The sequence below is a fragment of the Neomonachus schauinslandi genome, chromosome 3 (genome assembly GCF_002201575.2).
Source record: "Neomonachus schauinslandi chromosome 3, ASM220157v2, whole genome shotgun sequence".
In the NCBI taxonomy this organism is placed as follows: Eukaryota; Metazoa; Chordata; class Mammalia; order Carnivora; family Phocidae; genus Neomonachus; species Neomonachus schauinslandi.
In genome coordinates this window covers 159,222,474-159,250,391 of record NC_058405.1, presented here as the reverse complement: position 1 = coordinate 159,250,391, position 27,918 = coordinate 159,222,474, and the positions used below count along the sequence as shown (strand labels likewise).

Below are 27,918 nucleotides of genomic sequence, written 5' to 3'. Positions count from 1 at the left end.
CAAGGCACAGCCGAACAACTCTCTGACTAAGGAGAGAACAACATCCCCTGTGAACAGCTTCAGACCCTCAGGCTGCCTCCCTCCTCCATCCTTTGGACCGAGGAACAGAGAGGGGCTGTTGACCATAGTCAGTACAGCACAGCCATCGAGAGAACCCCTGACCAAGAGAGACATGCTATCGTGCAGACTCAGTCCTGATTCAAGCCTCATCGGAAGCCAGCCCACCCATATGTGTGTTTTCAGACGACTAAGACAATAAATTCCCTTCTTTGCTTTAGTTGGCTTGACATGGGTGTTCGGTTATCAGCTTCTGAAAGGGTCTGACCAACATGGGATTTAATCTCAGGCTGTAAAGTCTCTGCTCCCAGAGTTGCTGAGTGTGTCTCTCTTCATTCAGGCTATCAGCATCCTAGAGCCGAACCTGTTCCTGACCCAAGAGAAACAGTTCCTGCAGGAATACCTTCCTTACACTAAAGCAGGAAATGGCACCGTATAGACCAAATTTTCACCTAGGTAGATGTGCAGGAGAGGAACCGTAGGAAGGGGAGAGCAGAGAAGGTCAATGAACCATGTGTGATCTCTACCATTATCCAACGTCCACAACAAGGCCATGCAGAGGGGATGCAGAATGGTAACAAGGGGTGGTCACGTAGAGAGGAAATCGAAGCTCAACTGAGGCTAAGAACGGTGGTTCTTAAAGCTCAAAGGAATCTGAAAACGTACGTGGTTCCACCCTTTACCTCACGGATGCACAAACCAAGGCCAACTGCTTTTTCCCAGGGCGTGCAACCAAAGCCAAGACTACAGTCCGAAGCTTCAAGAAAGTGTTCAAACATTCAGACTTGTCAAAAAGAACAAGGGAAAAAAAAAGAATTTGCTGCATGAGAAAATAGGGTATTTCCAATAATTAGAATGACATATGCAGGCCAGCTCACCATCTATCACTGATTCCTGTGATGGGTGGGAGACTGGAATGGATGACCAAAGCCTCATTTCAAGTCCAAGAGTCAATGAGAACTCTCTACTATTAAAGTTTTTCCTGTGGCACAGGGAATACTAGCTTTTTCCGTAGTGTGAAAGCAGGTTGGGGCATTTGTTTCTTTGTTCCTTGTCTGTCTGCTTGTTGACTCACATCATTGTTGACAGCAGTGAGGATGGATAAGATATCTTCATTTCTGCAGGCAGAGAAGAAAAAATATTTTCAATCAGGAGACAAAAATCACATCATAGAAAGGTCATAGGAAGAAACCCAAAAACATGTGGCTTCTTCCTAGTTGAATAGGCCAAGATGCTAACTGGAGTCCTGCCAAATATAAAGAAATGCTTATTTCAAAGTTGAAAAAAAAAATGCTAAATTACGTATGAAGTTTTTTAGTTCTACATTTAGTGTTTAAGAACACTATAACAGTCACAGTTGCATTTTAATTCTTTTTTTTTTTTTTTAAGATTTTATTTATTTGAGAGAGAGAGAGCATGAGCAGGGGGAGGGCCGGAGAGAGAGGGAGAAGCAGACTCCTCCCTGAGCAGGGAGCTGATGTGGGGCGCGATCCCAGGACCCCGGGATCATGACCTGAACTGAAAGTAGATGCTTAACCAACTGAGCCACCCAGGTGCCCTTTTTTTCTTTTTGTTAAGCAATCTATACCCAACGTGGGGCTTGAACTCATGAACCTGAGATCAAGAGTCTCACGCTTTTCTGACTGAGCCAGCCAGGTGCCTCACATACTGCACTTTAAGGCACTTAGTCCACAAAGGAAGTTTGCATATAATTATATATATTTTTCCTTGTTCCTCCTCCAAGCTGGTGGATATAGACAGACAGATAGATGATACATGCATAGATAAATAGGATGAATGGATGGATGGATGGATGGATGGATAGATGATAGATAGATAGATAGATAGATAGATAGACAGACAGATAGATAGAATAGATAGGTAGGGGATAAAGATAGAGAGGGACCCTACTATTAAGAATGCCCTCTCTATTCTTGGTTTGAGGAGGGATACAAAGATAAACATGACACCGTTCCTGAGCTTAAACACTTCAAATGCAGACATGAAGCACATACCAAGTATGGTATATACACAAAATTCATAATACACGGCAGAATGTGATCAACACCATATAAAAAGTGGACAAATCCTCTGTTGCGGCACCTGGGTGGCTCAGTCAGTTAAGCGTCTGCCTCCAGCTCAGGTGATGATCCCGGAGTCCTGGGATCGAGTCCCGCATCGGGCTCCTTGCTCGGTGGGGAGCCTGCTTAGATTTCTCTCTCCCTCTCCCTCTGCCCCTCCCCCTGCTTGTGCTCCCTCTCACTCACTCACTCTCTCACTCTCTCAGATAAATAAATAAAATCTTAAAAAAAAAAAAAGCGGACAAAGTCCATTGCAAGTTCAGAGGAAGAAGAGCACTTTCCTTCTGGGAGAAGACGACTCCACAGAGGAGGTGACTTTTGAGCCTGGGCTTGCAGGATATGTAGCATTTCCCAAAATGTTCCAGGGGTGGGCAATTCATATCCTTGGAAGCAAAGCACAGGCTCTGGAGACAGACCTTGGGTGTGAATCACGGCTCCATCACTCACTGTGCGGCCGTAGACACAGTGACTGACTTCACACTAAATTCACTGAGCCTCAGTGTTCTCAGCTCTAAAATAAAGACTCTAAGAGTACCCATTTTAGGGGCTGCATGAGACGTAAGTGAGGTGAGTTACGTAAAGCACATAGAACGCTGACTGTAACAGTCCACTGACCATCATTTTTAGTATCATTGTATTACTACTACTTACCCTCATCATGATTGCTATTTTCAGGTGGGAGTGCAGGCCCTGCCTGGTTCTTAGTCCTTGCGTCGTGTCTCACACCAGCTGAGCCCCCTGCCCCTGACTCTTCCTGCGGCTACTCCTTCCGATCACTCAGTCTCACTTGGAATATCACCTCTACCAAGAAGCCTTGCTCAAGGAGCTCCCCACCCCATTCTCTATATTATCTTCTTTGTTTTCTTCACAGCAGGTATCCCTTCCTGAAATTATCTTATTATTTTAAATATTCACTTACTTACATTTTTTTAAAGATTTATTTACTTGAGAGAAAGAGAGAAGAAGGGGCAGAGGGAGAGAGACTCTTAAGCAGACTCCCCACTGAGCGTGGAGCCCAACATGGGGCTCAATCCCATGACCCTGAAATCACGACCTGAGCTGAAACCAAGAATCGGATGCTTAACTGACTGTACCACCCAGGCGCCCCTCACTTCCTACATTTTCATTACCTCCTTTCCTCTCACTACACAATAAGCTCCATGAAGAGATTCTGTCTCTCTTGTTCACGACTGTACCCCGAGTTCCTAGCTTAGTGCCCAGTACAGTAGGCATGTAGTAAGACCTTGATAAATACTGCCTTGTCCCTGAAGTCATAGGACATTGGTCTTCAATGGCTATGGTGGGGATGGAGGGGTTAGCGAAGAAGAAGGAAAAGCTAAAGTTGAGTCAAGATTCCAGTTCTGAGTTTCCAATTCTTAATCCCCAGAAGATCATGGTGACCATTCCTAGAAATGGGGATTCAGGAGTAGGAGGCTGCTGGAGAGGGCTGAGCAGATGAATTTAGGACTAGGCATACTGAATGTGAGGTCCAAGGGCACCAAAAGGGTGGGATGTCTGGCATGCTGCAAGAAATATATAGGACTGACCTGAAGAAGGAGATTCTCAGTCAGTCATTAATTGATCCAGAAAATATTTATGGAGCTCAACAGCAGAGAAGGTACTGTGTCAGGTATGAGGATATAAAGCTGAATCAAACAACTCTGCCCTCTAAAAATTCAGAGATTAATGGACCAGAGATAGCAATCTGGGAGACATTTTCATGGAGAAAGTGGCTTCCAGGGATAGCTTAAGCTGCCAAGAGCTATAGAGAGCCGAGAATTGGGTCTGGGACTAAACCATGGTGAAGGCCCATTTCCAGAGTAGCACGTAAGCAGCATGTGACAGATCCAGAAGGAAAGTTGTCAGAGCAGTGGCAGATCAAAGGTATTATAATGCCAAAGGCAACACACAGGCACTCAGCAAATATGAGTCACTGACAAACGAACAAATAAAAGGCCCTCCTACCTTTACTCATACTGTTCCCTCTGCCCAGCATGCCTTTCATCCCAATTATTTACCCAACATCTATCTGTCATCTCTAGCTTTCCCTGATCCTTCAAATCTGGGTGAAGTATTAGTTCTATGTGTTCCCATAACACCTATGCTTTACAATGTGCGTTGGCCACAGGGGATGCTCTTCCCCCCATCTATTTTTTCTATCCCTCTAGACTGTGAGCAACTTGAGGGCAGAGACTGTGGGTTTTTTTTCAATTTCTGTATCTTCTCTTCCAGTTATATGCTGGTGCTCAGTACAGGTTTGTTGGATGGACAGATGTTTGGATGGATGGATGGATGGATGGATGGATGATGGACGAATGGATGGACAGATGGATAAACAGATGGACAGATGGATGATGGATGATGGATGAGTGGATCGATGGACGGACAGATGGATGGGTGCATGGGAGGGTGTGTGAACAGACAGATGAACAGGTAGACAGATGGATGGATAAAGAGGTAGGTGGATGAAACAACTCAAAACTCTCACCTTGGGACCAAGCTCTTCAGATGATTACACAGAGATTGAATATACCAGCTGCCTTTCTCCACATGCCGAAAGGATACGTAGCCAGGGACAGTGGCCAGGCCAAGAAGGAAATCCGCCTCATCGGGAATACTGTCCTTAAGGGAAGGGGATACACGCTCAGGATTTACAGCATCTGCTTCAACAAATACAGGAGGCTGTATCTCTTCACCTTGACAGGCCTGGATAAAAAAGAGTTTGGGCTTATGAGCCAGACCAGGGCATTGCTGGGCTGTGAAGTGAGATGTGATCTCCTGAATGGGAACAAGGGTCCCATCTGAAGAGTAGACAGCTCCAAATTTCCCATGGGTCAGAACACAGAACACGAAGCAGTCTCCATCAGAATGGCCTGGATGACACTTATATTCCTGCAGAACCTTGTCCAGATGTCCTTTGGTCACATTATCATATACATGTACACTGAACCCAAGCCACTCAAACACATGCCTCAAGTGCTCTGTAAAAAAAAAAAAGGAGAGAAAGGGGAAATGATAAAATGAAATGAAATTGAGTGGAATGCAATAAAATGAAGGGATGAAACAATGTGAATAGTTATAAAACTTGCACAGCCAAGAGCCTGAAGCTTGGGAGTTTTTCTACTTTCATAACAATAAAATTTTACAACTTACTACCTGCCTTCTTATAGTACCCACCGTGCTATCACAATGGTCCTGAGAGTCGGCAGAGGCCCAAGTTTCATCCTATTTCACAGATAAGGAAGCCAAGGCCCCAGGACTCTCCCACAGTCACAAACTGGTTAGTGATGGAACCAGAACTCAAATAGGGATTTTCTCTAGCTGACGCACCATGCTTTCCCCCAAACCACAGAGTTCTAACTGGTCAGGGACCCTTGTCACTCTCAGCAGGTTGGTGACACCCCTGCTATGGTTTAAATGTTTATATCCCATGAAAAGATGCTCAACATCATTCATCATCAGGGAAATACAAATCAAAACCACAATGAGATACTATCTCACACCTGTCAGAATGGCTAAAATTAACAACACAAGAAACAAGCGGTGCTGGAGAGGATACGGAGAACGGGGATCCCTCTTGCATTGTTGGTGGGAATGCAAACTGATGCAGCCACCCTGGAGAACAGTATGGCGGTTCCTCAAAATGTGAAAAATAGAACTACCCTGGGACAGCTGGGTGGCTCAGTCGGTTAAGCGTCTGCCTTCGGCTCAGGTCATGATCCCAGGGTCCTGGGATCGAGTCCCACATCGGACTCTCTGCTCAGCAGGGAGCCTGTTTCTCCCTCTCCCACTCCCCCTGCTCCTGCTCTGTCTGTCTCTTTCTCTCAAATAAATAAATAAATAAATAAGAACTACCCTATGATCCAGCAGTTGCACTACCAGGTATTTACCCACAGGATACAAAAATACAGATTCAAAGGGATACATGTACCTCAATGTTTATAGTAGCATTATCAACAATAGCCAAACTACGGAGAGAACCCAAATATCCATCGGCTGATGAATGCATAATGGAAGATGTGGTATGTGTGTGTGCATACATATATAATGGAATATTCCATATATATATATATATATATATATATATATATATATAATGGAATGTTATTCAGCCATCAAAAAGAATGACATGGATGGAGCTAGAGAGTATAATGCTAAGTGAAATAAGTCAGTCAGAGAAAGACAAATACCATATGATCTCACTCATATGTGGAATTTAAGAGAGAAAACAGATGAACATATGGGAAGGGGAAAAAGAAGAAAAGGAAAGAGGGAAACAAGTCATAAGAGACTCTTAACACTAGAGAACAAACTGAGGGTTGATGGAGGGAGGTGGGCGGGGAATGGGCTAGATGGGAGATGGGTGTTAAGGAGGGCACTTGTTATGATGAGCACTGGGTTGTTGTTGTTTTTTTAAAGATTTTATTTGTTTATTTGAGAGAGAGAGAGAGCATGAGAGGGGAGAGAGTCAGAGGGAGAAGCAGACTCCCTGCTAAGCTGGGAGCCCGATGCGAGACTCGATCCTGGGACTCCAGGATCATGACCTGAGCCAAAGGCAGTCGCTTAACCGACTGAGCCATCCAGGCGTCCCTGAGCACTGGGTGTTGTATGTAAGTGATGAACCACTAAATTCTACTCCAGAAACCAATATTGCACTGTATGTTAACTACCTAAAATTTAAATTAAAAAAAGTTTGTGTCCCCCAAAATTCGTAAGTTGAAATCCTAACCCCTAGGTTAGGGTATGAGGAAGTGGGGCCTTTGGGAGGTGATGAGGTCGGGAGGGTAGAGCCCACAGGGAGACCCCAGAAAGCTTTCCCGCCCCTTCTGCCAAGCGAGGCCGCAGCACAAAGACCGCCACCTAGGAAGCGGGCTCTCACCAGCCATCAAAATGTCAGAGCCTTGCTCTTGGACTTCCCAGCCTCCAGAACTGTTAGAAATAAATGTTGTTGTTTATAAGCCATCGCACTTATGGTATTTCGTTAGAGCAGCCCAGGTGGACTACAACACCAGGGACATACAAGAGGCCAGAAACATTTACGATATCACCCTTACATTTAAACGGAAGATTAAAATTACAGAAAGAAAATGTGAAAATAAAAAAGTGATTTTTTTAAGATCCTCAATTTGCATGTGATACACTATTCCAGATTTTCTTACCAGCGTCTTTGTCAGTCCCTGGTCTATCGAACATTGAGGTAAACTTGTGGTTATTGACAACAACACAGTGGCCTCTGTGTTTCCGATCCATCCTGTACACATTTGCCTCCTTGAAAGAAGAAGAGATAGAACCACTTATTAGGGAATCGTCATTTTAAGGGTTTCACGTTTCTAACCAACCACTCCGTTTATCAGTACCAAAGGCGGAGAGTTGTCCAGATTCTGGTCCTGGCCTGGAATTAAGCACTTAAGTCTAAGGTGGAATGCCAGGTAGTGATTAAAATTCAGACTGCAGGGGTGCCTGGGTGGCTCAGTCGTTAAGCGTCTGCCTTCGGCTCAGGTCATGATCTCAGGGTCCTAGGATCGAGCCCCGCATCAGGCTCCCTGCTCAGCGGGAAGCCTGCTTCTCCCTCTCCCACTCCCCCTGCTTGTGTTCCCTCTCTCACTGTGTCTCTCTGTCAAATAAATAAATAAAATCTTTAAAAAAAAAAAAAAAAAAAATTCAGACTGCAGACTGTCAATTAGCAGCATCAAATAACAGAATATGTATTTTAACTTTGGCAAACCAAGAGCTTATGCAAAAGTGTCTTCCTTTTTGGATCAGCAAAGTGAAGAAAGCGTAAGTAAGGATCTAATGAGACAACAAATCTATCAAATGCTTATCAATTGTCTGACGGTAAGATCCTGGAGTGATCTGACTCCTCTGAAAACACAGAAATCTCTTCTGTAGAGATCACAGTGAGAAGTTTAAAATACAAGCAATTTTTTTTAAAAGATTTTATTTATTTGACAGAGACACAGCGAGAGAGGGAACACAAGCAAGGGGAGTGGGAGAGGGAGAAGCAGGCTTCCCGCTGAGCAGGGAGCCCCACGCGGGGCTCGATCCCAGGACCCTGAGATCATGACCTGAGCCGAAGGCAGACGCAATTATTTTTGAAGGCTATTGTTAACAGCATGTGATGACAAATAAGCTGAGTTGGCTTCAGTGGGGCCTCTGTGTGGCTAACATGATCTCCTAAAAACACGGTGTGTCTTTGATCCGAGGAGAAAAGAAGTCGCGTCGGCCAACGGAAAAGAAAACTCTACCCGGAAATCATTCAAAGGCCCTGGGAGGCTGTGAGGGCAACAGAACGGCCTCCCTCATGGCCAAAGGTCAACACACCTCTGAGTGTCTCAGAGAAAGGTGGGAAGGGCAGAGATAATCACAGAGAGAGGAAGAAGAACAATGACAGAAACAAACAGCTCTGAGCCCTCAAAGTCATTAAGGGATAGACCCTCGAGAGAGACCTGAAGAAACCGTCCAAACCTCTGTGCTGGTTTCAGAAGGTAGAGTGGCAGCAGATGCTCCCAGCATCTCCGTGGGGACCAGGGAAAAAGAAGTTCTCAGACTCTTCCAATATACGTCCCCAAACATTAAGGATATCCTGACAGAGGATGGGCTGGGAGTCAGGATCCCAGGAATCCGCTCCAGGGTTTCTGCCAGAAAGCTTGGATGGGCTTTCGCAGCATGGGTCTGTTACTGGATACAGAGGGGCTATGCGAACACCACGAAGCAGAAAGAGGGGAGACAAAGGGAAACCCAGAGACCCAGTCTGGACAGGGAGAAAATCAGTCCACAGCCCAGGGATTAATGCAGTCATGTCTTGAGCCCTGGCTAAGGAATGCATTGCTCTGAAGTGTTCTTGCAAACTCCTTGGCTCCTCTAAACAAGAATCCACCCCAGAGATGAAGCCAATGATGGGTTGTCACATGACAGTACAGGAAAATGAAACTTCAAGCTTTTCTTCTCCCACACCCCACAAGTTTTCAGTAGAATCCAGTTAGCTCTGCCCCAGTCTCTGAGGCCTGAGTTAATTATTAACCATAGTTAAGGGTCAGTCCTGGGTGCGCAGCTCAGGCTGAGTGAATCCAGTTTCCCCAGACCATAGAACACACCAAAAGGGAGCCAAACTGTAGTTGTACAGAGTACCTGTAAATTCCTCCTCACCTTAGGAGAAGGTAATGCTTCAGGGAAGTCATGTCCAAACTTCCAAACCACAGAATTGCAAAACTGAAAGAAACTCTTACTTTTCAGAGAAGTGAAGCCATTGCCTAAGCTCCTGGAGCTACACAGTAATAGAGCTAGGGCTTCGGAGGGGGAGCCTTGGAGTCACGCTGCTGGGTTCAGATCCCAGCTTCACTCCTTTCTAGTCGTGTGACCCTTCAGGAAAGTACTAGACCTCTTGAGTCTCCACTTCCTCATCATTAAGCAAGGATAACCGTGGTACCCATCTCCAGGTGATTGAAGGATTCAATGAGATAAGCCCTAGAAAGCTCTTAGAACAGGGCCTGGCACCTGACAAGTGCTCAGTAATAGTAACTCTCATTCAAGATTGTATCATGCAATCTCCTACTTAGGCCGAAGGCAGAGATTCCTAGGAAAGCGAAGTGTTTGGACTCTGAAGTTTAAATTTCCAGAAAAAAAAAAAAAATAAGGAATGGCCTCTGATAAACTTTACATATCATGGAGAGACTACACCAAAAACTTGTTCATAAGCCATTCAACCCTGTAGCAGATTCTGGAATATTTTCCCCGAGGTCATGGTCTTTGGGCAAGGATTCAGGGCACTAAACACACCAGTGACCTCTCTCCCTCTGGCCTTTCTCCCTCCAAAAAATACAAGTAGCATCTGGAGCCACACACCAGACGTTTCCACAGAGTCAGCATTCCACTCTGTCATGCTGGCCTGTGGGTTCCAGCCTTACCAGGGCTTCCCATCCCTCCTTCCAGAGGGTGAGCTCATTGGGGGCGGGGGGAGGTGACGGGTAGAAGGAATTGCCGCATTCCCCAGATGCTATTGCGCAAGGGTTTCAAAGCAGAAACCACCCCGCCCTTTCCATCCTCCCACAGAAAAGCCTGGTATAATCCATGCCTGAATGGAGATAAGAAATGAATTCTCCACTCATTTGTTAACCTTCTCCCAAGTCACCTCAAATTGCTTGGTGTGTATCAGATGTTTCTACTCCTGCCACACTGATGCAAGTTATGTAAAGTGTATTAGAAACACCTACCATTACTCCTTGAAGGCTGATCTTGCCAGGAACCCTTCTGTTGAGGAGACAGGAAATGAATGAAACACAGGAAATCCACAGCTAGGATGAGGGCTGAAAAGCTGGACTTGATGCAGAGAAGGACGGATACCTTGTCCCCAGCCACAGAAAAGATCCGCAGAGACTGACAAAAAGAGAATCAACTCTGCTTTCTCAGAGGAGGAGGTTCACAAAGACACAGTGACAAAAATATGATGTATGGCACATGCACAAGGATATTTATTCACTGCATTATTTGGAATAACTAAAGACTAGAAATAACCCGAATGCCCAGCAATAGAAAGTGCAGGAAAGAGCTGTGGTCCATCCACACAGTGGAGCAGGACACAGAAGACATTGTATACGTCTCCAGGAGATACTATTACATGAAGGAAGTAAAGTGAAGAACAGTATTTTAATGGGCTCCCTCTTATAATAAAGGGGAGAGATGGTTGGGTTTTTTTTTCCCAAAAGTAGCAATAGGATAAATAAAAAAATAAACTAAAAAAAAAAAAAAAGGCAATCTATGAGGGAGGGGAAGAGGGGCAGGAATACCAGACTCCTCTGAGTATACTCTCTTGACAGTTTTGACTTCAGTCCCACATAAACGTTCTAGATCTTCAAATACAAAATCGAAACATCACCGAGGGCCCTCATCATTTGTGCATGATTCTCCCCATTCACTCCACCCCCAAACCCCTTGCCCTCAGCCTGCAACAGAATGCCGCAAAAGTGTTCTGGGGAGGTGTTAACCCTGCCGCTGGCTGTGTGGTGGGCACCCCCAGGAGACCTGTCTGAGGTGACCGGCCAGTTGCTCCCAAGTCTCTAGGGATGCCTCCCTGCTGGAGCCCTCCGGGCTTCTGGCTGCAAGAGGGGGATTTATCTTCAAGCCCTACCAAAGCTGCACTGCCTCACTCCCAGGCTGCACAATACCAGAATTCCCTGACTCTGAGGGAACAAAAATGCAAAAGAACTTCGGTTTCACTTTCCAAAACACTTCCGGCCATTCTTTCCCCAAGCCCCGTTTTCCTTCCTGCAAAATGCTAGAGTTTCTCTCGGCAACAACCAAGGGCCAAGCAAGCCGTTTACTGGGTTTGTCCATTTGGTTCTGAAAGCAGCTGAGTGAACTTTCTGGGATTAAGGGCAACACAGATGCCTCCCCAGGTTCTGCCCCAGGTTTTCTTGATTTGTCTCCTTTCTTGTGCTGATAAAAGCAGCCAGAATAGGGACGAGAGGTCAGCTTTAAGGTCTGCCTGGCTCTTTCCCTGAAAATGCTGCATCTTCTGTTGACACCCCTAAATCTGTGTGTCAGAGAGGAAGGAATGAATGACCTGTGGCCTGGCCACATTCAGTCTTCTTTCCACTGTTTACAAATAATAAGGGCCCAAAATAAGGCCTTAAAAAGAAGCTGTTGTTAGGTCTCCTCAATAGAGAGACGTGGCTCTCCTTAAGAAAATCCTATGCCACGCTCAAAAATATTGATTTGGTTTTTAATGTTAAATTCATTAATTAGGGGGTGTGATACCCTCATTAAATGCAGTGGTTGGCAGTGCTCTTTTACATGAGAAAATCTGTCAGGTGCAAATGAAACATGAGATGATTTACCAAGTTTCATTTTATCCAGGGGCAGGATTGCCTAGATAACTTTTAAGACACCTTTCAACCCCGAGAGTCCAGGAAAAAGTATGTAATGTGAGGTGCTGCCTCCCAGAGCCTCCCACACTCTCAGCACCACGACAGCCAGCCCCCTCCACCAGGCCATGGCCAGAGTCCAAGGTCCGTAAAACAGCTACACTTCAGATACCAAGGTTGAGCCACACCCCTTACAAACTACTGAATTTCTACGGCAAAGAGCAAAGTCCTCTGTGTGTGTGTGTGTGTGTGTATTTTCTACATGCATGTAAGTATCTGAGCATACACAAAACTAGTTGAAAAAGTGGGTGGGGGAAGGATTGAATTTAGTGGGCAAAAAAAACTTCTGGGGGAGAAAGGAGGGCTCTTACATATAGCAGAATGCTGAGTGCTGACATAAACGTGGAGAAAATACTGGAGTTTGAAAATCATTGCTTTTCTTTTTTAAATAAAAGATTTTATTTATTTGAGAGAGAGAGAGAGCCCAAGCAGGGGGAGCGGCAGGCAGATGAGAGGGAGAAGCAGACTCCCTGCTGAGCAGGGAGCCCGACCAGGGGCTCGATCCCAGAACCCAGGGATCATGACCTGAGCCGAAGGACTGAGCCACCCAGACGCCCCAAATCATTGCTTTGCAACCAACAAGGTAAATATTGAATCACACTAGAATCATCAATGGATACTCAATCTAGGGGAAATTCTTAATGCAGAGTGGGATGTTTGTACGGTCTTAAAATGTCTCCCCACCACTTATTAGTTGCAAGGGAAAAATAGTAACTATACAAAACTAACTTGTACAGCGAAGAAATCAGACAACACCTTGACCAAATAATCAAAATTAGCATCACAAATGGGGGGGGCAGGTGGGCACCGCTGCCTCCACAAGTAAGACCCTGAGAAGGGTACCTCACTCAGGTAATATTCTGGTGAGAATATGTAGCTTGAAACACATCACAGGCAAACCACACACCAAAAATGAGGAAAATTCTATTTTTTTTTTTTACAAAAGATGATAGTGGGGGTGACTGTATTCTTCAAAAATGTCATAAAGAAAAGTTGTAGAAATGTTTAAGATTAAGGGAGACTAAAGAGACATGACAATACCATAGTGATTCCAGATGAATTATGTATTCGAGGGGAAAAAGCTATAAAGGCTATTACTGGATCAACAGACAAAATTGAAATGTGGCACCTGAACGTGGTGGAAGTATTAAGTAAACTTTCCTGGCATCGATAACTGTACTATAGTTCTGTAAAAAAAAATGTCCTTATTCTTAGGAAATACACAGTAAAGTATTCAGCAGTAAAAAGCCATGATGTGTGCAAGCTACTCTCAAAAAGTTCAGAAAAAAATTATGTGTTTACATAAATGGATGATAGAGAAAGACAGAGAAAGCACGCAGAGGTTAACGCACATGGGGTAAAAGTCAACAGGTAGGTGAATCTGGTAAAACGGTATACAGCGTTCTTATTATTATTTGTATTCTTTCAACTTTTCCGTAAGATTGAAATTATTTCCAAATTTAAAGATTAAAAATGGTTAAGTGTAAAAATATGAAATCATGAAAGTAGTAAAGAAGCTATCAAAGAATTTAAGAATAAAAAATAAAACTTCCACAAACAACCCAATTAAAAAATTGGCAAAGGACTTGAATAGACCTTTCTCCAAGAAAGATAATATAAATGGCCAACAAGTACATGGAAAGATGCTCAACATCACTAATCATTAAGGAAATACAGATCAAAACTACTATGAGATACCATCTCACACCCATTAGGATGGCTTCCATTAAAACAAGAAAATAGCAAGTGTTGACAAGGATGTGGAGAAACTGGAATTCTTATGTATTACTGGCAGAAATGCAAAATGACGCAGCTGCTATGAAAAACAGTACGAAGGTTCCTCAAAAAATGAAATAGAGAATTACCACGTGATCCAGCAGTTCCACTTCTAGGTACATACACACGAGAATTGAAAGCACGATCTCAGAGAGATATTTGTATGCCCATGTTCAGAGCAGCATTATTTCACAAGAGCCAAAAGGTGGAAGCAACCCACACGTCCACTGAAGGATGAATGGATAGACAAAATGTGGTAGATATACACAATGAAATATTAGTCAGCCTTAAAAAGGAAGAAAAATCTGACATGGATGAACCTTAAGGACATTATAGTAAGTGAAATATGCCAGTCACAAAAAGACAAATACTGTATGAATCCACTTACATGAGGTAAATTGAGTAGTCAAATTTATAGAGATACAAAGTAGAATGGTGTTCGCCAGGGACTAGGGGGAAGGGGGATGGGGAGTTATTATTTAATAGATATAGCGGTTCAGTTTTGCAATACAGAAAGAGTTCTGGGGAGCGCCTGGGTGGCTCAGTCATTAAGTGTCTGCATTCGGCTCAGGTCATGGTCCCAGGGTCCTGGGATCGAGCCCCGCATCGGGCTCCCTGCTCCGCGGGAGGCCTGCTTCTCCCTCTCCCACTCCCCCTGCTTGTGTTCCCTCTCTCACTGTGTCTTTCTTTGTCAAATAAATAAAATCTTTAAAAAAAAAAAAGAAAGAGTTCTGGATATTGGTCATGCAACAATATAAATGTACTTAACAGTACTGAATTGTACATTTAAAAATAATTAAGATGGTAAATTTTATGTTGTATTTTACCACAATTAAAAAGAAAAAATTTCAAAGCCAAGGTAACTTCATTGATCCTGATTGATGTTAGCAAAATAAAACTGCCCAAATCTGCTGGGAAGAAACATAAATCCCAGGAAAGAATGTCATATGTGTCTCTCAAGGATCATGATCATGTTGTTAAGAAACAGACTGCAAATCTCCCGGTGTTTCCCCTGTACTCACCTTTCTACTGCTGGGCACTATAGGAACCCAAATCTTGTCCTCTGGAAAGGACAGGCTACATAATTTGTGGGGCTCCATGCAAGATAAACTGTGAGGCCCCTTGTTCAAACATTATTAAGAATTCTGAAACAGTGACTGCTGAGCATTAAAAAAGCATGGGCCGTGTGGGGACTACACAGGCTATATGTTCAGGAAGCTGGCCTTGATCAAATCACATCGATAAGAACAGAACCATCTCACAACAACCCAGTGGTGTCCTGGAGTCAACTCAAACCAGCTAGTGAAAGCCATCTGTCAGAGTTTCAGAAATTCTGCAATCAAATTGATGTCATGTTGGTAACATGAAATCAGCCATGGTGGGAACATTTACACCAAACACTACACATCAGGGTCTCTCTCTCTCTCTTTCTTTTTGGGGTGGGGTGTTGAGGGCGGAGAGAAGAGCTGGTGGTTAAACATTTACCAACACACCAATGAACCTACCGGTAAGGCTGGTAAGGCTTCTAACAACTGTTCAAGGTCTGAACGGGAAAATGGTTCTTCCCCTCTTTGATGCAATGACTCAGGTTCTCTGTCTATTGGAGGTCTCACTACCTGGGAGGCTGCAAATAGAATCACAGATAGTAAGACAAAAATCATCATCTGACTAGTAGCAATCCAAGATAACCAATCATCAAAAGAAATTATTTTATAGGGACCTGAAGATTTATAGTACCATTTGCTTAAAGAGGCCTACACATACACCTAGAAAAAAAAAATGTGAACTTATAAATTGTTTTTCTTTATCATTACATTCTCATTCCTTTTATTATATTTTATTTCTTTTGTAGTTATGTTTTTATTATTCTTATAATTTTATTAGTTCCTTAAAATTACTATATGCTTTACTAAATACTATTTCGGAACTTATGGTATTTTTTTTTTTCTTAAGATTTCATTTATTTGACAGAGAGAGACATAGTGAGAGAGGGAACACAAGCAGGGGGAGTGGGAGAGGGAGAAGCAGGCCTCCTGCAGAGCAGGGAGCCCGATGCGGGGCTCGATCCCAGGACCCCCGGGACCATGACCTGAGCTGAAGGCAGACACCTAACGACTGAGCCACCCAGGCACCCCGAGAACTTATGGTATTTAATGTGTCAGATAATGGCCAAGTAGAGATTACAAAAGCATTACCTCAAAAAATAAAACCAGAATTCAGACTATAGCAAAAAAGATAAAGAAAGAAGAAAAGAAGGAAGGGAGGAAGGAAGGAAGAAGGAAAAGAAAAAAAAAATCCAAGAAAAAACCATTCAAAAGTGGTGATTAAATAAATGTTATGTATATAAAATGTATTTCTATGGAACCATTAATAACAATGAGCTATGTCTGTATTATGTACATGGGGAAATGTGAGATATATTAGGTGGGACTAAACCAAGTTATAGGATATGATTAGCATGATTTTAGTTAAATATATATTCATCTAGCTATCTACACACACACACACACAAATTGTCTCTCTATATATACTCCAAACAGCAAACAATGATTATCTCTGGGGAATGGGCTGACAGTAGATAAACTGTATTGTCATTATTCGAATTTTTATTTAATTTTATTCTAATTATGATACATTATTTTTAATAAATTTAAAATACTAAAGCAAACATCAAGGCTAAGAAAACTCAGGAAATTATCCTGGTGGTCCTTAATTAGAGCTTGTGTCCTAATCGGATACAATGGACTTTGTCTTTGGATCACATACACTTGAGGGAAAGTCCAAAATCTGCACCCTTACCATCTTTTCAGTTCTTTAGTCCTTCATCCTAAATGGAAGAATTAAGCCCAAGCTCTTAGGACTATACTAAAGTCAATACTGAAATATTAATTGATATCTATGATATAGTAATAAATATATATATTTGATCTCTGCCCTCTTTTTCCTGGCACAGAGCTCCTAAAACTCTTGGAATCTCGGAAATGCAAAGTGTCTCTTGCTAATAAGAGGCTAATGATGACTGGTGATTGGGGCTCCTGGGCAGCCTCCAGAGGGGGATGGGCTGGGAGCCAGGGGAATAAACCTGTGGTCAGAGGATTGGAACTTTCCACCCCACACTCAGACCCCTGGGAAGAGGAGAAGGGCTAGAGGTTGAATTAATCATAATGGCCAACGATTTACTCAGTTGTGCCTACATATGAAGCCTCCATAACAATCCCTAACTGAAGGGGCTTGGAGAGCTTCCAGGTTGGTGAACATGTAGAGATGCTGGAAGAGTAAGCTGCCTGGAAAGGGCCTGGAAGCTTTATGCTCCTTCCCCCATACCCTGCCCTATGCATTTCTTACATTTGGCTGTTGCTAAGTCAAATCTTTTTATAATAAACAAGTCATTTAGTAAGTAAACAGTTTTCCTGAGTTCTGTGAGCTGTTCTAGCAAATGACTGAACCTGAAGGGGGTCATGGGAACCCTCAGTTTGTAGCCAAATCGGTCAGAAGCCATGGGTGTTCTGGGGACCGACTAACTTGCGACTGGTGTCTGAAGAGGGGGGGGGCAGTCTTAGGGCACTGAGCCCTTAACCTAATTTAGTTAAGGTCTGTGCTAACTCTGGTTAGTGTCAGAATGGGATTAAATCATACGACACCCAGCTGGTATCTGCAGAGACTTAGAGAATTGCTTGGTATGGAAAAATCCTAGCCATCTATGTCAGAAGTGTTCCAGAAGTGTTGGTGTGAGAGTAGCAGAGGAAAACAAGTTGTTTTCTTTTGACACCCAAAAGAGATCACACAGCAGGGAGGTTGTAGAAAAGAAAAATCACAATCAGAATTCTTCTTCTGATATAAAGCTCAGGTCTCAAGACTCACTGAGGCATTTACTACATAAACATTAGAGTGCCTTCTCCAGAGTTCAAGTATCCAAAATCACGTGACCACCCACCCTGTTTATTTTGTGGGGGATACTAACTACAGGAAAATGGCAATTGTAATCAGAAAAAAAAAATCTCAGCATTCAGCGTTCAGTGAGGATTCTAAATGTACTTTTGACATCAACTCCCTGCTTTTTATTTCTCACTGATAACTTTGGTTATAAGAATCATTTTTATTCTTCATAACTTTTACTTAAATTATGCATTTATTCATTGCTTTAGTTATTTTTTGAGATTTTATCAATTTAACAACAGGATATTTTGTTCCTCAACTCATTTTATATTTATAGAATTCGTTTTTTTTTAAGATTTTATTTTTTATTTACTTGACAGTGTGAGAGAGAGAGAGAGCGCACAAGCAAGGGGAGCAGGAGAGGGGGAAGCAGGCTCCCTGCTGAGCAGGGATCCCTATTTATAGAATTCTTAGAGAGAAGTTTCCTTTTAGCTAGTTTCGTTTTTAACCAAAGACATTTGTACACCAAATTGACTCACTGAATTAAAATATGGGTGTGGTATAAAAGCTTCATGAATATACTCATACATTTTTTTTAAAAAATTTTATTTATTTGACAGAGAGAGAGAAAAAGCAGAGGGAGCAACAGAGGGAGAGGGAGAACCTGAGCTGAAGGCAGGTGCTTAACCGACTGAGCCACCCCGCACCCCTATACTCATGCATTTTTATTTGTAGCTCTTGTTTAACAGAGGAGAAACAGGACCTGGAAAAACACAAATACTTAGCATATTGATATATGGTAAGGCAACCAGGTTTGATTTCCACCTTCTGCTATTACCTTTAGTGATATTACCTTCACAAGACAGGATTAAAAAAAAATCAAGGAAATAAAATTCTTCTTCTCTGATAGTAATTTCTGAGAAAATTAAAGTTTTCATGACTTTCTGACAAACATATTCATAGCAACATGTTTTATTCTATGCCAGACATGCATTTTATAGGAATTACTTCATTCGATCCTCAAAACACCCATGAGGTAGGTACTGTTATTATCCCCACTTTACAGATGGGGAAAGTGAAAGGTTAAGAAAAGAACCACTACCCCATTAATAAGTGGAGTCCTGGCAATCTGACTCCATAGACCTCATTCTTAATCCCTAAGCTATCCTGCCTCCTTCTTTTTTGTTATTTCATTCAAAATGTTTTTTCTATACTCTCACCCCCATGTAAGGAGGAAAAGACATTTTTCTAAAACTACTTTTCTTGGGTGCCTGGGTGGCTCAGTCGTTAAGCGTCTGCTTTTGGTTCAGGTCATGATCCTGGGGTCCTGGGATCGAGCCCCACATCGGGCTCCCTGCTTGTCGGGAAGCCTGCTTCTCCCTCTCCCACGCCCCCTGCTTGTGTTCCCTCTCTCGTTGTTTCTCCCTCTGTCGGATAAATAAAATCTTTAAAAAAAAAAATAAAATGAAACTACTTTTCTTCACTAGAATATAAGCTCCAAGATAGCAGGAGCTTTGCTTTATATACATTTCTGTGTCTCCACCTTCAAAAACTGAGCCTAGTTCAGAGTATGTATTCAATAAATATGTCTTGAATGAACAGATGGGGAGAAAGTTCTGGCTTTCCTAAGAGAATATTATCAGAGTGATGAGTAAACGTCATATAGGACCAATTAGTTTAAGAATTCCCATGGTCTTGGGCACCTGGGTGGCTCAGTCGGTTAAGCGTCTGCCTTCAGCTCAGGTCATGATCTCAGGGTCCTGGGATCGCTCAGAGGTGAGTTGGCTTCTCCCTCTCCCTCTGTGCTCTCTCTCTCTTTCGCTCTCTCAAATAAATAAATAAAATCTTAAAAAAAAAAAAAAAAGAATTCCCATGGTCTTGTGCAAGCAAGCAAGTGTAAGCTAGTTACCTTTCTCTCTTTTATATTTTTCTATCTTTCTCATAAGGTTAGGTACAACTCTTCTGCAGAGATCCTCCAGTAACCTCAGATTATCTTCATCTATTAGACCTTGTTTCTCCAGATATGCCAGGAAACTTAGAGAGGTCTGCAAGAGAATCAATGGAGTCACATTTACTTGCCTTCTGATGATCCATTCATTCTTGAAACATTACCTGCACGGCGACTAGTCACCAGGTTTTGCAATGATGAATAAGGAACAGTGTTTGTCCCTGAGGAGTTCAACAGTATGGGGGAAGAGGCATTTCCAAGTAAGTTATCTATATTAATAACAAATACCAAATATACATAACTTACTACGTACCGGGCAGTGTTTGCTGTGTATTAACCTCAAAAACAAGCCAATAAGGCTAGATACTATATAACCCCCATTTTATTTATCTTTTATTCAAATTCAATTAATTAACATATAATGTATTATTTGCTTCTGGGTATAACCCCCATTTTAAAGATGAGATAACTGGGATTCAACAACTTGTCCAAAGTCACAGAGCCAATAAGTGGCAGAGCTGGTATTTGAACCCTGGCAGTCTGATGTCAAAGTTCCTCTAATTAGCCATTGAGCGACACTGCCTCTCACTCACAGCTGTAAATGATATACTTAGATTAGGGTGGCAACAAAACAGAGGCACCAAAGACACGGGGGGCAAATATTTAGTATTTTAAAAGAAAAAAAATTTCTTAAATGCTGCTGGGAAAAATCGCAAATTGGCTAGTATTATTTTAATATTGAATTACATGTGGGGTGGAAGGCACCATAATCTTTTCAGTGAACAGGGCTTCTCAGCGTATTAAGCTGGTTATGAAAAAATATATACGAATGACCTTACACTAGAGCCCACAGAAAAGAGTAATTCATCAAAAGTGAACCTCTGCACACTATCTCACTAGGTACATGAGCATCAGCAGGGTGGGAACTGGGAAGAGGTCTCCAGACATACTGAATGGTTGAATGGCTGAAAAGGGACAGTATGTTCAGGAACATTGAGAAGGAGGCTTGAGTGCAAACCCTGAATAAGAGCTAGGTCATGGTCGAAACAGGGGGCTGCTATGGGACCGTGAAGGAACACACAGACACACAGTATGTGAGGAGTTTTGCATGTGTCCCACGCATCAAGGAGTGTCAGTAGTAGTTTTTAAGGAGAATAGTAGCGTGAGCACACTGGTTTTTGAGTGGAAGTCTTGAAACAGTTTGGGGGAGGAAAGGAATTAGAAAATATTGGCAGTAATATTAAATACTCTGGCAAAGAGATGATCAAGACCTGGTCTAAAGCCAGTGGTGGAAACACAGAGGAGGCACTGGGTTTGAGGAGTATTTCTGAAATAGAATTTGATGAGTTGTGGAGATCAGTTGGAAGTGGGTGAAGAAATGAAGGAAGAATCCAAGATAACTTTCAGTGGTGATACATTCATCTATGGCACAAAGCAGACTTCACACAAGCTGCTCTGGGAGGGGATTCTTGAAGGATGACTAGGTCTTCATTGCCAACATGGAAAAGGACATTCCTTTGCCATGTTGGCAATGGAAAGGAAAGGGCAAAGTAAACCACATGTGGAAATGATGTGAAACTAAAAACCTGGTTATGAGGAGGTTCATGTTGGCTTCAGCAAGAAGTTTCATTGGAATGATGGAAGCTGAAGTCATATTGAAATGCACTGAAATGTGACCCAGAGTTGAGTTAGTGGAGAAAGAGCTTATACAAACTATCCTTTCAAGAAGTTTGGCAGTAGAGGGAAGGAGGGAGACAGCAATAACACAGGATGAGGAAGGGTTACTGAGCGCGTGCGAGCGTGCGTGCGTGCGGTGTTTCCAAATAAGGCACTCAAGATGGCAACAAACAAGGGAAAGGCCAGAGTTACAAAATCTTACTTGATTTCTGTTCTCAACCGATCAAAGAAAGATTATAAATTTTTTTTCAAAGATTTTTATTTTTATTTTTTTTTTTTTTAAGATTTTATTTATTTGACAGAGAGAAACACAGCGAGAGAGGGAACACAAGCAGGGGGAGTGGGAGAGGGAGAAGCAGGCCTCCCGCGAAGCAGGGAGCCCGATGCGGGGCTCGATCCCAGGACCCTGGGATCATGACCTGAGCTGAAGGCAGACGCTTAACGACTGAGCCACCCAGGCACCCCAAAGATTTTTATTTTTAAGTAATCTCTACACCCAATGTGGGGCTTGAACTCACAAACCCAAGATCAAGAGTCACATGCTCTACCAAATGAGCTAGCCAGGCGCCCCTGAGAGATTATAATTTTTTAAGAAATTCCAGGGACAGGGAAGAGAGCCAAAAAGGCAAAGAAGAATATATGTCCCCACCTGCAGCCCTAGCACACCAATAGCTTGGCCAGGGAATAAAGCAGAAGAGAGAAGGGGGTGCAGAAAGATTTGTCCAGAGTTGATCAGCTGGGCAAAGGGGTCAGAGAGAATCCACCAAAGTTCTGCAGTGGGTCACATGAAAATGAGCTCTCACTGAACCTTAAAACAGACCCCTATTTTTGACAGCATCCTACCAGGAGGAAGAAAACGGACTGAACGTGATTCTAGAAGCAGTGATGGAAATTCTTCATACTTTGAAGACAGTTTATACGATGTTTGGTAAATGACACCTTCTACACACGCACACACACACACACACACACACACACAGTCGAAATAGAATCCGTACTTTAAGAACACCACCCCAGTAAATACTAGCAGGAAGTGTCTGAAAGCTTTTGTTCTGCTTCTTTGCTAAGCTAGTAGATTTGGGTGTGGTTTCCTTTACATCCAACGTTCATTTGATTACTACCCGAGAACGGATTTCCGGACTGTTTTTGGGTCTCTCGGAAGGTGTGAAGGCAGCTATACTCCTATGAACTTGTACGAAAGTTATCAAAAAGGAATCCTAGAACACCCTACAATGGTCATTTTTCTAACTCGAGAGAGACCCTGTGAATTTAGAACCTTTCCTTTTTGACTGAGGGAAGTTTAGGCCCTCCCCACCTGGCTGCTAAACAATTTATTTCTGTGACAAAATATTTTGCAATCGCAACAGCAGATAATGCAGCCTTATGAAGCCCTGGTACTAAAACTTCATCTGGGTTGCTAGAGATTGTCCTTTACCCACTTCAAGAACATCCAATAGAGATCAATCTGGATTATCTAGGGCATATAACTCAGCCACAATTCTCACATGAAGAAATAGATCTCCTTAGGAATAAAGCTGAGATCATTTGGAACCCAAGCAGTGTACTTTTCCTGAATCTGACCGGCTATTCCCACAGTTCTATGCCACAGGGAAATACCGTGATTGCTCCTTTTACTATCGTACTGAATGAGAAAAGCATAAAATCCTTTGGTCACTTGAGAACGGGCCTTCAATGACTTAAAAGCTAATTTAGCAGGGGGCAAAATGTCTGGAATGCTTCTGGCCACAAACCACAGATGCCTGCAAGCTAAGGTCTAAGACCCACATAGGAAGTACAGGAAGAAATACACTCCCCAGTTTTTCCTACTAGAAAATCATGGCTTGGTGTGAAGCATACCAGGGACTCCTGCCCATCTCCTCATCCCCCACCCTGTCGTGGTTAGTATAAACTTCCTTTCATGACACAGGGAGAGGTGTAACCACAGAGAGTGGTTTCATTGTATTAATAAACCCAGAGACTAGAGAAATTGTGAGAGGCTGCTCTAAGCTGGAAGAGAATATTATCAGAATAACCTGGAGAGCTTTTCAAACTATAGGAAATCTCTTCTAATGCTGAGACATTTGGCCTCTGAATCCAGCTGCCAGTTTGCAGGAAATGCGGAAGACAGGAGCGTGCTGAACGGTACCAAGCACACACAATCAACAAAACTCAGACTGGGGGAAATTCTACCCGCCAATTGTCCCGGGCCTCTTCAACAGATAAATGTTAAAAAAAAAAAAAAGTGGGCGCCTGGGTGGCTCAGTTGGTTAAGCGACTGCCTTCGGCTCAGGTCATGATCCTGGAGTCCCGGGATCGAGTCCCCAGGATCGAGTCCCGCATCGGGCTCCCTGCTCAGCGGGGAGTCTGCTTCTCCCTCTGACCCTCCCTCCTCTCATGTGCTCTCTCTATCTCATTCTCTCTCTCAAATAAATAAATAAAATCTTTAAAAAAAAAAAAAGAAAGGGAGGGGTTGGAGGGAGAGGAGTTTAACCTGTAGATTAAAAAACACTCAAAAGAAAAAAACTGGCCAAGACTAAACTTGACATCTAGGGATGCACAGGTAAATGATAAAACCATAAAGAAACATCAGAACATTGTTGCTATAAAAGCCAGGACAGTGGTTCTTCTAGGGGGTGGGAAGGGTTGTGATTGGAATGGGGTAAATGGAGGGCTTTCTCGAGTGACTGGTAAAATTCAAATTCTTGACCTGGGTGATGGTTTCAAAAGGATGAGCCTTATAATAATTCATTAATCTGTATGTTTGTTTTATGTCATTTTTCTACACTTGTGTCTTGTTGGTTTTTTTTTTTTTTAAAGAATAAAAAGATAAAAAGAAAAGAAAAGAAGTGTAAAAAACAAAAACAAAAATGTATCAGAACTTTCAGGGGCTATCTAAGGGAGAAAATTACTAGATTCTGACAAGTGGCAGTAAGTATAAGAATGTTAGCCATGTATCTTTGCCCATCCCATCAAGGTGGCTTAGTTCATCCTGCTAATCTCTCTAGTTATTCATGGTAAAAGCATATAAACAGAAAGGGTTCAGGCCATTTTCTCAGAAAGAGAAAAGGAAGATTGTATCCATCCCATTCATTCATGCTTTCATTCAGAGCACCATTTTGTAACAGATTCTACAAGGTTCTGGACCTATAATGATGAGTAAGCCTCAGTCCCCAACCCCACAGAACCCACAACCAACCTCAAGAAAAAAGGAGCCTCAAGAAATGACTCATCAAAAGATATAGAGACTAAAATCCCTGAGGGCTCTAAAAGAGGAAAAAAGATCTCAAAGACTGTGAGCAATGTAAACAAAATGAACCTACTCAGGTCTACAGGTCGGACACCAGGAAATATATTTAATGAATTAGTTACACAGGCCTCATTTGACCCACCCCATGTAAAACAGCTTCCCACTCCTCAGTGATTTTTCTGAAAACCAATTTTATTTGTCAATAATATCAGTTGATCTCAGGAGAATGTGATATGGGAGGGCTACATGTGCAATGTAGGCTCGAGAGTGTGGGTGATATTCGCATTCCTAAGTTGCATGGGGGGTGGTTCATGGCTGTTCACTTAGTACTACATTTCATAACTTCTATACACGTTACTTGTTTTTTGTATGTTATCAGACATTGCATAACTTAAAATCTAATAAAAATAGCGGCTGATGGGGCGCCTGGGTGGCTCAGTTGTTAAGTGTCTGCCTTCGGCTCAGGTCATGATCCCAGGGTCCTGGGATCGAGCCCCGCATCGGGCTCCCTGCTCCTCCCTCTCCTACTCCCCCTGCTTGTGTCCGTGTTCTTGCTATCTCTGTCTCTGTCAAATAAATAAATAAAATCTTTAAAAAACAAAATAGCCGTTGAATAGCACAATTATAAAGTAATGTTAAAGGGTAAAATTTGAAAAGTGGCCCCTTCCTAAGTTAACTAACTTGCTTGTTACAAGTTGATATTAGAATCAAAAGAAAAACATACAAAGTTTTGAGGCCTGGAAGAGAGACCTGCTGCTACTTTGCTACCCTTAAATATGACCCATATAGCAATAATATTAATAGACAGCAATTATGTTATTATTAAAAATACTACCATTAATTCAAAACACCTGTACAGCCCTCTACAAAGCACATCCTCAAACATATGTCTCATTTGATTTTCACAAAACCCCTACACAGGAGATAATGCAAAGTTCCTCAAAAGGACACGCAGGGTCCCTCAGAAAGCACACCTACTGTAGATGAGGAACGACTCATTCTCACTCTGCCATGATTTCCTGCCTCCTCATTTCCACACATTTCTCTACGGGAAAACACAGTGGGTGCCAAGAGCAGTTTAACCACTTACAACCTGATTACTAGGTGCCGAATTTTACCCACATTATGTTGTCGAATTCTCCCAACAGTCCTGGAAGGAAGGAGTGTGATTGTCCGCAATATGACACATGAGAAAACAGAGACTCAGAAAGCTGCAATCACTCGCCCCACATCAAGGCGCTAGAACCAGGACTAGAACCCAGGCCCGTCCAGCACCAAAGTCAATGTTCCTAAGCGCTGTATGACATCATCTCCAGCAAATAAAAACCCTTCCTGAAAACCCTGTCCGGCATATTCCAACACTGATTACGGCAGTGCTCACAAATACCCTACTCTATATGACACACTTACCATCTGGATTTTGGGAATCGATTCCCTCAGAAGGAAGATCATGTCCTTTAAGTTCTCTGAGCCGATGCTTTCTGACAGTTCATAGAGCAGGTTTCTAAGACACACATCCAGAGAGACAAATAAAACCTCACACTTGCAGAGGACAGCATAGTAAATCAAGTGCTTTTTTTATAAACATTCTCTTTCACGTGAATGATCACAACCTATGAGTAGACAATTTTGAATCCCACTGTACAGATTCAAAACTAAAACTCCGAGCTTTAAGTGGCCTCTTACATTAAGGTAACACAGTAAGGGGGCGCCAGGGTGGTGCAGTCGGGTAAGTCTCTGACTTGATTTTGGCTCAGGTCATGACTTCAGGGTTGTGAGATCAAGCCCTGCATCAGGCTCCACACTGAGCATGGAGTCTGCTTAAGATTCTCTGTCTCCCTTCCCCCCCAACCCCGCGCCCCCGCGCACACACGTGCTCGCTCTCTCTCTCAAAAAATAAGATTAAAAATAAAATAAAATTTAAAAAGATAACACAATAAGCGGTAGAGGCAGGCTCAAAGATCAACTAAACTGTGTTATATATTTGAAAGTTGCTAATGAGTGGGTTTTAAAAGTTCTCGTCACAAAAATAAAATTTGTAACTATATGTGGTGATGAATGTCAAATTTACTATGGCGATCATTTCACAATATATACATATATCAAATCATGATGTTGTACACCTAAAACTATTATAATGTTGTAGGTCAATTATATCTCAATTACAAATAAAAAATCTTAAATAAATAAAATCGTGTTATCTAAGGTCTGACCCATGATAGACCAGATGCCTGTATGTCACCCCACGGGTAAAATGTCTGTATTTTACCTCTCTGGGCTTCACCCAAAAATGTATGAAAATTTGAAACTGGACATGGCATAAATGATGTCCTTCCCTACCCCAGAGACACATCTCCTTTTTCATTTTGCTTATTTGGCCTCAAGAACACATGCATTCCTTCCCTTTGAGTCCCCACAGTGACTCACAGGAAGGGTTGTCTGTGAATGGGAGAGTAAAAGGAAAGGGAAGGCCTGCTTTGTTGAGGCAGGCTTCCTTTGTTGGTGAGAAGCCAACCAAGGGCAGCCACTGCCAGGCCCAGAGTGGGGCTTTGAAAACCCTTGCTGACCTCCCAACCTCTCATCTCATGAGTACCTGCCTTGGAGAGATCTCCTGGTTTAGAAGCACTGTGTCATCCAAGAACATAGATAAGAAAAAGATCTTAATCCCAGCCTCCTTTCTTTTTTTTTTTAAACAGGTTTTTTTTTTTTTTAAAGATTTTATTTATTTGACAGAGAGAGAGACAGCGAGAGAGGGAACACAAGCAGGGGGAGTGGAGAGGAAGAAGCAGGCTTCCCGCTGAGCAGGGAGCCCGATTCGGGGCTCGATCCCAGGACTCTGGGATCATGACCTGAGCCGAAGGCAGACGCCCAACGACTGAGCCACCCAGGCGCCCCCCCAGCCTCCTTTCAAAGCCCAGTGGCCCGAATGAACACAAACTAGATGGAACACCCACGCCCCGCACCGTCTTGATCACAGACCCCTCCTCACCTGAACAGAGAGACCCTCCCTCGGGTAGGCAGCAAACTCTCCACTTGCTCTTTGCTTTGGCTGAGGTACCGCAGCAGCGATTTCTGCTTGATTATGTAGAGGAGTTCCGCTAGAAAGAAGGGGTCTTCCTCACTCAGCAACTCCTCTTCCAACAGATGATCAAATATGTCTGAGGCTGAGCTGGACTTCTCCAGCTTCTTGTGGGAGACGCAGTCTCGGCAGAGAAACTTTAAGCCCTCCACATCTTGGTTCCCCAGCTTTGAATCAATAGTCAGAAGCTTCCCACGGAAGCTCGATTGACCAATATCATCTGAACGGAAACCCGAATTTTGACGTTGAGATGTCAT

General features: G+C 42.9%; 1 protein-coding gene across 1 annotated transcript; it reads right to left on the bottom strand.

Moving 5' to 3' along the window:
* Nucleotides 1–118: 118 nt before the first annotated feature.
* On the bottom strand, nt 119–27,918 carry CASP10 (caspase 10). Its single transcript, XM_044913377.1, has 9 exons — nt 27,572–27,918; nt 25,993–26,086; nt 19,620–19,755; nt 15,349–15,458; nt 10,345–10,385; nt 8,604–8,679; nt 7,298–7,406; nt 4,627–5,119; nt 119–1,175 (listed from the first exon to the last, which is right to left on the bottom strand). The coding sequence occupies exons 1-9, from the start codon at nt 27,916–27,918 to the stop codon at nt 1,028–1,030; spliced, it is 1,554 nt and encodes a 517-aa protein (XP_044769312.1). The 3' UTR covers nt 119–1,027.

What these genes read in the sequence shown, in the direction of transcription:
- CASP10 (XM_044913377.1), bottom strand. Translation starts at nt 27,918, where the DNA reads ATGACATCTCAACGTCAAAATTCGGGTTTCCGTTCAGATGATATTGGT. An exon ending in AAAATATAAAAGAGAGAAAG is followed by an intron (nt 15,459 to 19,619) that starts GTAACTAGCTTA and finishes TTCTATTTGCAG; the next exon opens with CCTCCCAGGTAGTGAGACCT. An exon ending in CTGAAGAGCTTGGTCCCAAG is followed by an intron (nt 1,176 to 4,626) that starts GTGAGAGTTTTG and finishes CTCTGCCTGCAG; the next exon opens with AAATGAAGATATCTTATCCA.